Consider the following 16252-nt stretch of genomic DNA (forward strand, 5'->3'; position numbering starts at 1 on the left):
TGAACAACACTGCTTGGATATAGAACACAGCGTTTAGATATGCTCTAACAAGTATAATATAATGAACTAAGTCGTAGGTAGCAATGGTGAAACGAGTATAAAATGTTGAACTTGGCTTTGGGGTTGTAGATTTTTTATTTTTGAACTAGTAAGTGGTCTGCCACCATCAGAAGAGCAAACGGTACTGCATACTCCTGGTGCCTTCAAAGCATTATGCTATCAGTAACCTGGAAAATACTTCACAGCGCATTACCAATAAATCTATTTATGGCTGTAGTAGACCGCATAGATGGGAAGCGTGAAAAGCTTACGTGCAGCATGTTACAGGCTTACTGTGTATAGCACTGGTGTTAGATTGTGAAATTTATATGCAGGATTAAGATTTATTAATGCTTTTGAAAAAAAAAAATTGGCTTCTTGTTTTATTATGAATATATTAAAAATGGGAAGAGCAGTAACTAAATTGAGTTGTATTACTCACTAATATTTCAAAACTAGACTATACTGTTTAATGCATGGAAACACACCACCATTTCTAAAACCTGTCTTTCTTGGGACAATCCCACATTCAGTACTAATGGCAGGACGGTGATTGTGTGAACAAAACCATAGCTTAACTGGAAAGCAAAATTCTTCAGAAAACAGCAAGACTGGTGGTCTTCTGTCACACTTTTTCTACTTGCTGACATTTTCATGGCAGTGATCTGGTTAGAATTTAGCCGAATATTGTAATGTGGTATTTTAAATGTTGATAGGAAAATTATCTGATTGACTATTTCATGAAAAAAAAAACACAAAACAAGGAAGAGTATTTATTTGTCAATCAAATCCTAATCCAGCCTGTTGCTTCAAGTCATAAGGAAGGAAATAATATTAACTGCTAAGAAAACAAATACTACACTAATATGGCCCAGCCTGTTAAAGAAACAGCATTGTTCTCCAAATCTTCAGACTGTGTTTCCCTTAACAAAGCAGTTATTCAATATGTAAAGAAATGCTCAGAAAAAGCACAGTGGGTGATTTATTTTGAATAATTTGGTGATGATACAGGAAACAATCATCTCTTAGAAACACCCCTTGTAAACAGTCAAATAGCACTAGGACAGATGCTCAGAGTATGCTGTCCCAATTCTGCTGACTGCACCAGCACTCATACAGCCTACACCAGGTGGCATTCTGCCCAGTGTCTCCACACACTGCCAAAATAATAATCTATTAACTCTGCTTACATTCCTGTTAATGAGAAGTGCTAACCACCTTTTCTCTCATCTCAGAGAAAACCAGAATTATGCACTCAAGTGTTTCTGCCAGAAAATAAACCCTCTCATCTGAGTTAAATGAAAACCAAACCTCATTTACAAATAAAATAAAAATTAACTTCAGAAATCAAATAAATTGATTCAAAATCAATGCCGATGCATAAGAAACCTACCTAAATAGTAATTATTTACCAAATTAAGATCCGAAATATTAAAAAGAAAAAAACCTCAGCTAATGCATTTACAAAAAAGTCTGCTATACAGTAACAATAAATAAAAAGTATTTAAAAACATGTTCCCTTAAGTGCTGTGTACACCTACTTATGATTCTTTTCCATGGCAAACAGTATGCTGTAGGTTTTGGTGAAGTAACTTTTTATTTTTGGTTAGCATTTGTACACTGAACATAAATATATATGGAATGTACAAGACAGATATAGTTTTCCCACAGAAATTTTTTTTTTTCCACAGTTACAGAAAAAGTTTTCAATTTATACACCATCGATGTTTTCATAAGCATCATATCTTCAATGGAGGAGCATAGAAGAAAGGAGTAAAAAAAAATCTGACTGATCTTGTATTGTTCCACCTCCTTCTGCCTCTGAAAACCAGCTGTTTTTTCCTTGGTTATTTTTTGCGTAGTCATGCTCTGGTATGACTTGAGGGAAAAAAAAAGCGTGTAACATTGTGAGGCAGCCTGCACCTTTTATTTAGCTTTTGAGTGCCTAATGGATCCTGTCCTTAAGGCAGTCAGTAAGTACTTCATTCAAATGTCCATACTTCTACATCCTGTATTATGAAATCTTCTTTCTTAGATAAGATGTCATTATTGAAGGTGCTGCAGGAGTTGCTTCGTCCATGATACAGGTCTGCATCTAACCATAAGCCGAATCGTCCACTAAAAAAAATACACATCAAATGTCAGGTTATATTTAACCAGAGGCTGTAGAGGAGTGCTATGGAGAAAAGCAGGCAATTCTGAGAACAGATGGGATTGAACATGAAGGCTTAACCCTGGCAAAGCACTTGCAAATAAGCTTGCTTTTGTTCATACAGGCAAATCGCAGCAGAGCGCAAGCATGAGCGTGCACATACAGTGCCTTATGTGCTTGACTTCAGTGCCATCAGCTCCAGTTGCTGCCGGTGAGCAGCCTCCCCAACATGGCTGGAGTCCAGCTGCTGCAGAGCAGCCCAGACAGCAGGGACCTTTCCCTGCTCTAGACATGGTCCCTTCCAGTTTAGGAGAAGATATGTTTATGCATCCCCAATGCAAACCATGGCCAGATATTGCACACGGCAGCCTGCTGTCAGCTTCAGTTAGTTGCACAGTCTTAGCCCCCGATTTCATATCCACTGACTTTTGAAATTTAGGACCTGATTAAGCACTATCTGTATCCTAGCTCTTCAGAGCAACAGAATAATGACAGTTTAAAAGCGCCATGTGAGAAACACTAGAAGTTGATGGCAAAACTGCCATTACAGATTATCTTCCAGCAGCAAACCTCTTCAGCAATGAGAAGTGTATCTATCCCAAACATCTGTTTTTCCAACCTCCCCCATCCACTAAAGATTACTTGCCCAATAGCAGTTGCTATCTTTAAGTGATGGAAATTGCTCTAGGTCTGTAACAGAAATCAGACTGCTGAGATATCTGTCCTACACAGTTTACTAAAATTTCAGCATTAGTTTTTCCTGCAACTACCATGGTCCTTATTCTCCTTAAGAAAAAGAAAAAAGTTAGCTAGACTACTTGAAAAAGAAGCGAACGTTCACTTACCCTCCACCTCCAAGCTCCAGAGAGGTCATGTCTCCGTTGATGAAGTAGGTATTCTCCCCACTCCATTTGAATACCTGAGGTTGAAGAAGAACAAAGCTACATGGACTGTGAGGATTCTAGCACTACAAAATTAGCAAGGACTGACTTTTAGCAGGTATTTTTTGGTGTAGTCATATTTTGTTTTTATTTTCTTTTTGATTGGCAAGGAGGAAGAGGCAGCAGTTAGAAACAAAAGGAACAGTACATATTTAAAATCAGGAACAAGGCGTCCTAGTCATTTTCACAATTCTGCTCACATCTTTAAATCAGCAGGCATTCAGAAAAGAAAAAGGCCAGTACATTCAATATTGAAAAATACACAAGCTATGGACATTGAGGGATTTTCCAGTGGCACTTTTGTCTCTAATTTGATGTCATTGTGATCCTACTCTTGACATTCACTAACTTCGAAGGTGAGCCTTTGATAGTTTTCTCCTTACTATTCCTTGCTTCCCTCCCTCAGTCAACTTGAAACTTGAATCACTGCTTACCCTCACTTCAAATAACTCAAATATAGCCTTTTTTGTTTAAAGTGTTCACTGAGACAAATTATCAGCTGCATTCACCAACAGCTGGAGCATCTTCTAAACTCACAGAATGCCTTAGGTCGCAGGAGACCTTAAAGACTATCTAGATCCAATCTTTCCTCCCAGCTCCCCCCAAAAATACAGTCGCCATAAAGTTTTCTCATAAATGTTTCAGAAGTGGAATCCAAAAATCTTATATGAGGAAGAGAACACCATCTTACCTTGAAATTTGGACTGAACGTGTAGAGGAATGTTTCACCAGTGCCATAGTAATGGTCACTAAACCTGAAGGGATGTGTAGCATATGCTCCAAAAATCTGTTAGAATAAAAGGATTAAACTATTTTTGAGAACAGAATAAAATTCAAGAGGAAACAAAAAAGATTTTTCAAAATACTTTCTGAGCTGGTATTTCATGTTAAAAGAACCAACTGGTGAAATACGCCAGCTGAGCAAGTATTCCTACAAATCTTTTCTGTCTTTTAACATAAAGCAAAACAGCAACAGGAACGATGACTCCAGGAGCTGCTGAGCACTAAGTACACCACCACGAAGGTGTTTATTTGCAACTTCCATGGCCAATGTAAAAAGGAGCACTCACTGTAATTATGAAAATATGTAGTTTTATTTCTATTAGTGCATACGTACTTTTCTGCCTGTAAATTTACTTTAAGCAGTACAAAATATAAATAGAATAAAAGAAATCAGCAATGTTTTATTGTGGTATGATATCACTTCGCAGTATGATTAGCATTTCCTAATGACACGTTTATTTTCAGTCCAGCCCCTGCACAACAAATGCTCCTCACCTCGTTGTCCATATCCTTGATGACAAGGAGAACTGGACTGTCCAGAGATGCCGATTTGCGGTACAGAGTCTTCAGGCTAGTCCCGTGCTCCAGAGTGCTATATGCGAGCTGCCACGGGTAGCCCTGCACTCTTGCAGGCAAACGCCGGGCAAGCTGGGCAGTGAACAGGGATAAATGGTTAGGCATTCAACCAGTTACATCACAGGTAGCAGAACACCCCACACTTAGCAGAACTAATAAGGAAACTAGACTTTTTTTCTCTTTTTTCAGTCATACCTGCTCTATGTGCATATTTTCCAGAAGTGCACTGTGATGCTTTAAGACAGGTAAAGCATCATCATCGTCTTCTTCTCCATAGTAACTGCAAACACTCTTCCGCCGTTTTGCTTCTTCTACAGTAATGATCTGAAGCAAGAGAACAAATGTCAAACCTAAAGCACAGTTCTTATGCTGCCAGTCCTCTATGGAAGCAAATTCATTTAAAGCAGTATAGTCATCAGCAGCCGTACAGCATGAAGCAAAACCACCGTATGGAATGGTTACATCAAAGCAAAGGCAGCCCACTAATTGGGTAATTTTCAAATGGCGAGGTCTGAGACAGCATGGACAGCACGGTCCAAATGTCTTCAAACCCCCATGGCCTTCCACTATTGTTGGATCCTTTGGAATTAATAAATACTGATGTGAGCAGGTGACATCACATGGTCATTCTCAGATATGCATGGTCTTGAGTCAAAAGGTAAAAGCACACTGACTTATTTCCATGCCATCCTACGCACAGCTTCACTTTACGGGAATTTAAAGGAGGTAGGCACAAGCTTCTTCATTTCCCTCATGTAGTAAGGTTATATATATATATATACTATTTTTATAATATCATATACTATAATTAGTGTATTATTTTCTTAGGTGATAACGCAATGAAAAGGTTCAAAGCTTCACTTCTCTTTTCTAAAACAATCCCTTCCTTCTGCGTGGTGTGTGTGTGTGTGTGTGTGGCAGGGGGGAGGTGTTGTTTTGTTACTGATGCTTTTTGCTTTTGTATATGCAAACTCAAACAGAAACAATATAACAAAACTACAAATGTAAATCAACTGAAACAGATTTTGCAGCTGTATCATGAAAGAGACGCACTAAGAATTTGAGCACTCAGTTTATGCAAGTTCTTGAAAATGCCCACTATCAGAAAAGACAAATTACTCTCTGAAAACTTCTGTTTATTCATTTTCTGAAGAATTTCTATGGAGAACATACAATATTTTAAAAGGTGAGCCAATACTTATACTTCAGATTTGAATTTGAATTCTTGTCAAATGAAGCATAGACTTCTCTCCAACAACTACAGGTAGGTCACACTTCCTTTTCTGAAAAAGCTGAAAACAAAGTGAGAATGCAAGTCCATATATTTAACACCCATCTATAGAGGTTCTCAGCAGCCTACAGTATGCCAAGAGAGGTAGAGGATATGCTCTGAGCCACGTGCAGCCTGGCCAGGCAATAGGAGCCAAAATGAGGCGCAAGGCTGGAGGGAAGCTGCAGACTCTTCAGTATACCTCTGGGCTCAGGCAGGTGAGGTGAGAGGAGGCACACTGAACACAGCAGCAGGGCTGTAGTTGGGTTTAGGGCTCTATGCCACCACGGCAAACAGGAAACAGCAGCAAGGGCTTAGAGATAGGGCTGATGAGAAAGAAAAGGGAAGCTAAAGAGGCCAAGCTACAAAAGCTAGGAAGCTTTAAATCAACATCTTTCTATGAGCTTAATGCCACAGCAGTCTTATCTCAGAAGAGCAATCTCAAAATGTTACTGCACAGCACTCTGCACAGCTTCCACACACCCTCCTACAAATGCAGCTTCTGAATGTCTTTCACAGAATGCACTGGTTGAGTTTGAACAACTCCCCAACACTTTCATAACTGCTGCTTCAACTTGCAGGAGCCATCAGCAGTCAAAAACACCTGGAGGTCCTGTACACGCCTGCCGCACAGGCAAGAAATTTACTGAACAGACTCTAAGTGGAGGTTTAGCTCCACCACAAAGTGAAGAAGGAACTTTCCATAAAAACCAGAACTCGTGAGGAGCTCTCTGTGTGAAGGATAAAGCCCTAGTGATGCCAGTCATGCCAGCATCTCCAGTGGGAGAGGAGCAAGGTCTCTGCTGTGCTCGCTCCCATCCACCCCATGTCCATCCACAGGCACCTGGAGCAGTGCTGACAGCAGCACCTTAAGTAGGGAGCCAGGAAAACTCATGCTCCAGTACCTGCAGTGGGGGGCAGGGCAAAAATCCAGCCTGCAGTATGAATGCTCTGTGCCCCAGCAAAGCCAGGCAGTACAGATATTTCTGCCAGTGGTACTCAAGTGCAGCTCACCCTGACCTTACAACAGCCCAGGCTCAGAGGGATCCAGAGACTGGAGGAAATTCTGTTAGACATTCTTTCATGTGTCCAGTTTCAGTGAGGGTTTGAACTGCAAAATTAAACCAATTTAAAAATAAATAAATGAAAGACTCAAAACAACTCCCTCCTCCTCAATCTGTTAAAGGAAAATGTTCTTTATGCTTTTATCCCTGCTCTTTTTCTACCTCTTAAACGTTTTTCTTCCCTACCCAGGCCATTATTATTAATATAAATTTTTTTTATCCTGAATGAACATCTGTTTTATCATAAAGCAGAAGTACCTGAACTCCTATTATAAATGTTATTCTTTAGGCTTTCCAGGGAGGGGAAGAGGGGAGAAGTACCAAATAAATCTACCACCAGCAGGCATCTGTAGCAAAATACAACCAAACTTGCAGACATAGGCAACCGCAGGAAAAACTACTAACATTGCAGTAAACTTCAAACCCACTCTAAAAGCATCTTCACTCCAGATACCTAGTCTATAAATGCTGCTCTTTCCACTGAATTGAATCATATATTTGAAGAAGCTTCAGTTTCAAAAATTGGAAAAAAAAAAAAAAGAAGAACAGATGTCAAATCAGATATTTACAAACCACACAAAACCAAAAACAAATGAAAAGAATCAACAGCTACAGAAACTGTATCTGCAGTATTTTTCAGAGATGTTATGGGAAAGAGAAAACAAGCTACCTGAGGTGGAAATACTTTGTTTTAATATTCATCTGAGAAGAGGGTACTTTTCACCAGCACAGAAGTAGTACTGTATCAGATCCATGTTGTTCAAATAGGAACACAGTTCAACATACCTTCACAAAAGGTTCCTCCTGGTCAGGTTTGGCACAGTAAAGAATCTGAATATTCAGTGGCATCTTTTGCCTTTTCATCATCTATTAAATTAACTTATATCTACTGTACTTCAGTGCTCCAGTGGCAAGAGTTCCTGCCCACAAGCGTGACAGACAGCCTCTCCCCATGACACGCTTTGATAAAATTGCTTATATGCTTCTCCACAATTTCAGTTTCTGTTTCCCCAAAAGGGAGAGTGGTAGTTTCACAACAGTCATATCCAAATTTGGACTTTCAATGGATATTTCCTGGCAGACCCACTTTAAATCTGTGAAGCTTGAATATATTACAAACAAAAGAGACACACCTTAAAACTGTTTCCAGCTAATTCTTCTCCCAGTACATATTTAAACAAAATAAAGAGAGAAGTTCTCAGCGTGGCTGGATCTTTCCCACCTCTGTTCTTTGGATCATTGGTCCTACTCCTTCATTTTGGATTTGGGAAAATGCAAATAGCAACTGAAGAATGAAATGAAATGTAATATAGGACTGCACTCAGCTTTGAGAAAAACAGAGACTGAAAACCTTTTTTTTTTCCCTTTCCCCCTTATGCTGCAGTTCACAAAGCACCAGCATCATGAGACAACAAAACTTTAAAAATAAAAGCTATTTGCAATCAGAGGTAATTTTTCGACATTTCAAATGACAAGTTCCATTCCCAAGCTCTAATTCTGAACATACTTCACTTTGAAAGTAGAAATGTTTAAAAAACAGGGCAGTAGAATTATTATTTTTTTTTTAACAAGTTTAAGACAAACGATCACAACTAAGTTACTTCCCAGTCAGGAAATTATCTATTTGTTAATTTATCACATATCACAATACAACAAGTGCTTCACGATTCATAAATATAATTAGGAAAAAAGCACGTAAATTTATTTTCCTTAGAAACTAGTTTTGATATGCATGAGACACAGATAATAAAGACAGGAACACCAGGTAGTTAAAACAGACTGCAAAAGTCCCTGGATGAACAAGTCTGACTATAAAACCTATCCATCTTACAACTACCATTTAAAATTCTACGTGCAACTGAGAAGCGAAGATCTGTCTGGTATGACAGTATCTCATACTAATCCATTTCAGTGAGTGTATAAGAGTCTGTGCTGGTGTTCACAGGTACATGTGCTTTTGGGAGAATTTATTAATAGTATATAAATACAGTATAAATTTAGCAATGCTGACAACATACAGCTGTATAGTTTTGCAAAAGGCTAACATCACATTTGCCAAAATACGTGCATAGTATGTACCGGTGGCAAATCAGAAAACTATTTAGCTGTTTGCCTGCAGTTTCTGGGAAGAAAAGAAAGAAATAGTGAAAGAAGATGAGTACATTTATGTGACCGCTGCAAGTCTTGGAAGAGTTCCTATGTGAAGCAGAAGACATTATAAAAAGAAATGTAAAAATTGTCAAAAGAGCGAGTGCTGAGACTCTTAACAGGGCATGCACAATTGATACATAGATAGTTCATAAAGTGGCAGAAAGCACCCACCTCCCAGCTTTTAGTAGTGGGCTCACTGAAGAAGTTGTCTATCATGTCAAGCTCCTCCTTTTCTACCACAACAAAACCTTGCTCTTTGGCATCTTTCCCATATATTTCTGGTGACCACTGAACAAAAAACGTGTACAAGTGATCCACCCTGTAAACAGGAAAGGAAGAAACAACCGTTTTTCAGTGACTCATGAATATGACAGTATCATGTAGTACAGAGATTTCATCCGGGAACAAAGAGAGGATAACCACATGCACTGGGTACTCTCGTACTTCCACTCTCACACACCACACACAGCAGTAGCTCTTTCCACCCAGTAGCATGAAGTACTTCAAGGTTTCTCTGCTTTCCCTCCCTGTCATACATTTTTTCTCCTTTTGCTATACACACAAACAAAGCATTATGGAAAGACTAAGCAGCTCATCTAGTCCCATGCAATTCATATTAAAACCACCAACTGTTTGGTATTAGAAACACGCTTCACAGAAGTTAATTCCAAGAGAAAGGAAGAAAAAGAAAAACACTACCATCTCTTTTCAATTAGTTTGACCTTCTAAGTAAAACAAGCCATTAAGCATCACTAACAAATTCTACACGGCATTTCTAGCTGCCCTCTAAAATTTACAGAGACTAATCACAAACGAATTCTTCACCCTGTCACAATAATGGAAAGGAGCAGTTACCGACAGCTTTGTCAATGATATCAGCAGCATAAGTACATTTTCTTTAAAGAGATGTTGTTTGACAATATCCATAACGAATAGAGGCAAAAAATTATAATGAAATAATGTAGTATATTCCTTTAATCCAGATAGTTCTGAAGATCAAAATTAAAATGAACGTACACAAAACCAAACAGGAGTATGTTAGTGAACCCACTGTCCAAGAAACTGAATGGACAGCAGAAATCAAACCCTAATTAAAGAGGGCAGACAGACAGATAATAAGTACTTAGGACACTGAATCTTTCTTCAGTTATTCACCAGAGAGATTCCTCTGGCAATTCCTTGATCAATACAAAAGAATTAAAATCCTAGTGAGACCTAGATACCTTCACTTTATACATCATGTTACTTGCATTTCCAGTATATGCAAAATTATCATAATATGAATCACCTTAAAACACCTGGATTCTCGCACTTTTGGATTCTGTTCATAGATATAATTCCACAGATTTTTACAACTGAGTCTATGTTTTTTTGTTCTATGTTTCTACCAGTAATAGCTACTGTCTGCTGTCAGTTGTAACTGCAGAAACTGATAGTCCTAAAATTGTTGTCTGCTCATGATAGCCACATTAATTCCCAGTTAAAGTAAAATATTTGTGGGGCTTGACTCACTTAGACCTCAAGAAATTTGGCTCCAATTTCCACTACCCCCAGAAAGTATAAAATGTTGACTTTTCTGCTTCATGTCCCAATTATGAAAAAAGGAACAAATTAGTTTTGTCTCTTCTTTGCATATTCACAAAACATTTCCATAGTGTATGGCTACTAGATGACACAGCTGAATTTAAGTTTTTTGTTATCAAAAGAACTGTATCTGTGAAACATTTTAAAAGAATACAACATGCAGTTCTACCCAGCGCTACTTTCTATGGCATCAACAGCCTCCTGTTGCCACAAATAAGCAACAAAGCTAACATCAATATAAAAAGTTAAAAAAAATCAGCTGTTTTTCATAACTCTGCAGCGAGAGAGAGAGATCAAGGTAGTAATGCACAATGAATCAGCCTTCAGGATTACTCTAGCCAGTAATTCCTGGAAGAGGCTAAAGAGGGTCACACTCCACAGTGTTAAGGGCTCCCCCTTCTTTGTGAGAAGCCATGTGACTGCTTACAAGCTTGCATAGATCTAACTGTGAACATTTCTGAAAGTTGCCTCATCTAATTTTAGATAAGATCTTTTCCCCTAATTGCATTTTTCCCACATCAATAGCTGACACAGTATGCCCCATTCCTCTCAGCTTGCTTCACAGATGCTTCAGAAAGAGCAGTATGATAATCTTCTCACTAACTAATTTGAGTTTTAATTGAAAGAGACTTTTAGCTCAAGCACTGTGTGTTTTATGTGCAGTAGGCCTAGTCTGTAAAACTAACCTACTTAATTCCTACAAATCCCTACATAAGAAAAGTAATACTAGAAACTGCTGTTATCTGGCCAAGACCAATCTGAAAGTACTTTCATGTAGATGGGCAGAAGAGAGCAATATGCTCTTTATCTCAGCCACACAAACAAATTTAAGTCGTAAGGCACCCTTGGAGAACATCTCGTCTACCTTCTGCTCAAAGTAGAGCTAATTCCAAAGTTTGTGCAGACTGCTCAGTCTTGTCCATTTGCAGCATTGAAAATCTCCAACAGATAATTCCACAGCCTCTCTGTGCAATTTCCTCCACATACAAACAATGTCATGTATTTTTTTTTCCCCCTCTTGCATCTAATCAGAATTTCCCCCCGATGTATGCAGCATGTCATCTGCAAAGGGTCTGGATCAATCTTAAAAAAGAGAATAATCACTTCCAAATTGCTTACCATGTTCTTCCATTACGTGGGCCAGCAAGAAGTAAAGCATTTATTACCTCAAAGAAAATACTGGCTGATTTATGTTGAGTTTGTTCTCAATTTCTTCATCTCCTTTTCTGTAGAACCACTCCCCAGGTCATCTGTCTCCAGATTCTCAGAGAGGCTGTTCTCTGAGCATACAACCTTGCATTTGAACTTCCAGACATTTCTGTCAGCCCACTGCACCTGCAGTGGTCCCTCTGAACGGCGGCTCTGCTCTCCAATGTACGAACACTCCCCAGATTTGGTGTCACCCTCCAAAGTGGCAAGGATGCATTCTATCCCCTTGTCTTCATCAAGGATGCAGACATTAAACGGGATCAATTGCTAAGGAATACCACTCATACTTGATTACTATTTAGACTAGCTATCAACTACGAGTAGAACAGTCCAATTTTTCACCTGTCTAGACTTCTTTTCTCTAGTTTAATTGTAACGATACCATATCAGACTGTAGTGAAACCCTTACTGAGGGCATGATTAACAACACCTCGTTATCTCTTTGTTCACAAAGCTTAATGTCTCAAACAGAAAAGCTACATGGTTTGTCTTTGGCAAATTTATAACAGCTGTTTCTGATCACTTCTTGACCTCCACATGCCTGGAAATGGCTTTCATCAGGCCCTGCATCATAATAGCCCCAGGGGCTGAAGTGAAGCCAACTGGCCCACGCTCCCAGAGATTCTTCTTGATTTTTATGAAGGTAGTTGCACTAATTATCTTTCCAGTTACTAGGAATCTTTTCCAATTATCATTACCTTTCAAAGGAAGACAGAAAGCAGTCTTGCAATAATATCAACCAGCTGCCTTAGTATACTCAGAGCATTTCCTGTCAGGCCCCGTGGTCCTGTATAAGCTCAGTTTCTTTAAGTAATCTATAAATAAGTTTTCCTCCACATGGGCAAATGCTAAGTAAATCCAGACACTCCAGATTTAAGAAGCAGCAACATAAAATACACTGCTGAAGTGAGGTAATTCTGAAAGGGGATGCAGAGCATCCCTTCTCTGTTCATAAAATGACATTATGGCCAAAAAGAACTGAAAACAACGTGTAGATTGAAATATCATTGCTTGAGAAACTCTCTTACAGCCAACCTGACAGCTGCAAAAGAATGTATCCCCAGATGTCAGTAGCTGTTTTGGTGATCACATGCTTATGATTGTATCATGTACTAACAGAAAAAAAAAAAAAGAAAAAATCAATAAAGCAAACTATTTGGAAAGGACCAACAGCAGTAACCTGAAGTTAATTAAAAAAAAAAGTCCAGGAAATCAAATAAAAAATGAAAAATGAAACACCAATTAAAGAAAGGGGGGAAAAAAATGGGGAAAAAACACCCTTGGCTGGAGATAAGTTAAAAGGAAACTGAATAATCTTACAGAATCACAGAATGGCCAGGGTTGGAAGGGACCTCAAGGATCATGAATCTCCAACTCCCCTGTCACATGCAGGGCCACCAACAAATATATTTGTAGTATTGAATACATATAGGAACAAATGTAAAACAAAAAGTTTAGAGTGAAGAATATGAACTCAGCAGAAAACTCATTTTAGAGAGTAAAGAACATAACTCAAAATCAAGACAGCAAATCTAGAAGTACTAGAGATTTTTAAGCACTTCACGGAGCAGCCTGATTCCTAAAATTTGTATTGGCCATTCTCCTTAATAAGAGTAATGTATTAAGTTACCAGTAGTCATTTGAAAGAGGAAAATCGCTCAATAAATATTTCTATTTTATACCTAAACAACTACTATTTGAAAGTTTTTCAATAACAAAGATTAAATACTCCATGTTTGTATAGTAGCTAAGAACTATATTAAAGAGAAGATATTTCAGTGAGTTGGTTTTAAGTTATCCCTATACATGCAGTTTATGTCTAAAAGCTTTGAGAGCTGGGAATTAAGTCTGAGTAAGTAATGACGACTTCAGTAAAACCTAAAATACCGGGGCAGCTCTCAAAGACTGGAAGAAAACTAGCATTAAGTGAATAAAACTGTACAAGAAGAGTGGTAGTGAAATGTTATTGCAATGTCCTCAATATAATGGAATAGCTGAAATATCCCTTCATTAATCAGAATGGGAATCTCACAATTAAACAGTTTAGATGAGATCCTTGTTTTGGTGACAGAGATTAGACAGGTAGTACTACTATATGCTTAGGCTTCCATAAGATTTGCAATATAACATAAAAAGACAAACTATAAAAATAAAGGAGGCAGGAAGCTAAGACAAAAAATGAATTTTCAAAAAATGAAGTGAGGCTCAAACCCTCCAATTGCAAGGTCTTGCACCTGGGTTGTTGCAACTCACACTACTAATACAAGCTGGAAGATGAAAGCATAGAGTGCAGCCCTGCTGAAAAAGACCTGAGGGTACTTACGGAGGGGAAGCTGAACAAGAGCCAGCAATGTGCCCCTGCAGCCCAGAAAGGCAACAGTATCCTGGGCTGTAACAAAACAAGTGCGGCCAGCAGGTTGAGAGAGGTGATCCTGTTCCTCTACTCTGCACTGGTGAGGCCTCACCTGGAGTACTGCATCCAGATGTGGAGTCCTCAGTACAGGAGAGACACAGACCTGTTGGAGCACGTCGAGAGGAGGACCACAAAAATGATCCAAGGGATGGAACACCTCTCCTGCAAGGACAGGCTGAGAGAGCGGGGGCTTCTCGGCCTGGAGAAGAGAAGGCTTTGGGGAGACCCGATAGCTGCCTTTCAGTATTTAAAGGGAGGCTGTAGGAAAGAAGGGGACAGACTCTTCAGCAGAGTGTGGCAACAGGACAAGGGGAAATGGCTTCAAGCTTAAAGAGGATAAATTTAGGCTGGATAGAAGGAAGACTTTTTTTCCCCCCATAAGAAGGGTCGTGAGGTGCTGGAACAGGCTGCTCAGAGATGTGGTGGATGACCCGCCCCTGGAGACATTCAAGGTCTGGGACTGAGCACCCCGATCTAGCTATAGCTGTCCCTGTTCATTACAGGGGAGCTGGACTAGATGACTTTTCAGGGTCTCTTCCAACTCAAACGATTCTAATATGATTTAAAAGACTTACTACTTGCCTGAGGAGCTTTACAATGCTAAAATGAGGAAATCATTTGTAAGGATGGAAGTTTGTAAAGGAAGAAATCCCATGTAGCTATCTTTGTCCCAGCACAATACGTATTCCTTTGGAAGAGCTTGAGGAAATCTTTCAGTTACCAAATTACTCACCTGCCACTGCTGCTTAAAATCTAGTAAGCTACAAAAATCGACATTCCATTTAAATACCAATTTAAATAAAACATAAGAGCACCCACACTTACCCTCTAACGCCATAAGCTACACCCATTGCAGGACTTCTCAGCAAAAGAATCGATCTCCTCATTACTGTCCAAAAGCACAAGTGAGTGCCTCCATGCTCAGAGGAACAGTTAAAGTGATGAGAAGCTGCCCGAGTCTAGGTAATCTTTATGTAAGGCAACTAGAGATTTCCATCTCCTACATTACGTGCTAAGGCAAATGCCTCTGTGATTAAGCAAAACTGCAAAGAGCAGTCCCAGAGTCACTGATTAATGCAGCGGTGTTGCTCAGGGTCATGAGTGACACTGGACTGCTCTCAGTGCCCTGTGAAGCCACATATCAGAGTAGAACTAGAACAGCAGGCAAAAGAAAAACAAGATTTAAGATTTTCTAGCACCCTTTACAGAGGATACCAGCCTAACGTTTTTCTGTGTATTAATGTCTCCAGAGGCTCTCATAAAACACAAAGAAAAGCAAACCAACACAATTACCTTGTGTGTCCCTCACCCCTAACCACACAGCTTTACCAAAGCCTGGCAAGGACACGAAAGCCACAGACTGTTTACACAAGGAGCAGCAACTCTGCTGGGAACAGCAGATTATGGGGCTCAGGGTGAAAATGGAGCCATTTTCACAACTGATTACAGAAGTTATTTTAACAGCAAACAGTAAGAGGTCACAGAAAAACACAATAAAATGAAAACCAGAAGATTTAACTTAAGCAGTGGTTACTGATATGCACACTAGTTTCTTCACACTTTTTTTTTTTTAATTCCTACAAAATACGAAGACACTGCACAAGCTACAGTGACATGGTAAACAGAAAATGTTTTATTTATGTTGCTTCAAGGCCAATAAGACAAGAAAGGAATTTTGTGATATTCTTATACATAACTGTACTCTGCATACAGAATTGTATTTAATTTATTACGTTATTTTGATATGTTGTATCAAAAATACATTGCAGATCTGTTCAAAATGATCTATTCTCCATGATTCTCTCAAGATACAACACCAAGTACACACTATGTAATACTAGCACAAGCCGTGCCATGAGTGAACAGGAAGCCCTATTTTGCTTTAGGATGCATCTGAGACTTTAAAGAAAACACTAACTTGTTAGGCAAATGTATCTCCTGCATTAAAACAACGGAGTGAATCTCTTAATTTTTGACCCAAGTTCAGTGCAACCTTTTAAGCACCGATGTGGTGTTAAAACAGTCACGTATAAAAAGCACAAGAATGACTCATTCTTAATGCTTTCACCA

General features: G+C 39.0%; 1 protein-coding gene across 4 annotated transcripts in view; it reads right to left on the reverse strand.

Moving 5' to 3' along the window:
• Positions 1-376: 376 nt before the first annotated feature.
• Positions 377-16252, reverse strand: part of NCOA7 (nuclear receptor coactivator 7) — a 46650-nt gene continuing 30774 nt past the window's right edge. For 2 of the 4 annotated variants that reach the window (XM_010707331.3, XM_010707330.3), the window contains exons 9-14: positions 9148-9295; positions 4687-4815; positions 4411-4563; positions 3824-3919; positions 3037-3110; positions 2022-2157 (exon numbers count right to left, since the gene is read on the reverse strand). In XM_010707331.3, coding sequence (XP_010705633.1) covers positions 2022-2157; positions 3037-3110; positions 3824-3919; positions 4411-4563; positions 4687-4815; positions 9148-9295 — 736 coding nt within the window. Of the gene's footprint in view, positions 2158-3036; positions 3111-3823; positions 3920-4410; positions 4564-4686; positions 4816-7611; positions 8161-9147; positions 9296-16252 lie in introns of those variants that run through there. The other 2 variants (XM_010707332.3, XM_010707333.3) reach the window with 2 other exon arrangements.

This window comes from Meleagris gallopavo, chromosome 2 (genome assembly GCF_000146605.3).
Source record: "Meleagris gallopavo isolate NT-WF06-2002-E0010 breed Aviagen turkey brand Nicholas breeding stock chromosome 2, Turkey_5.1, whole genome shotgun sequence".
Lineage (NCBI taxonomy): Eukaryota > Metazoa > Chordata > Aves > Galliformes > Phasianidae > Meleagris > Meleagris gallopavo.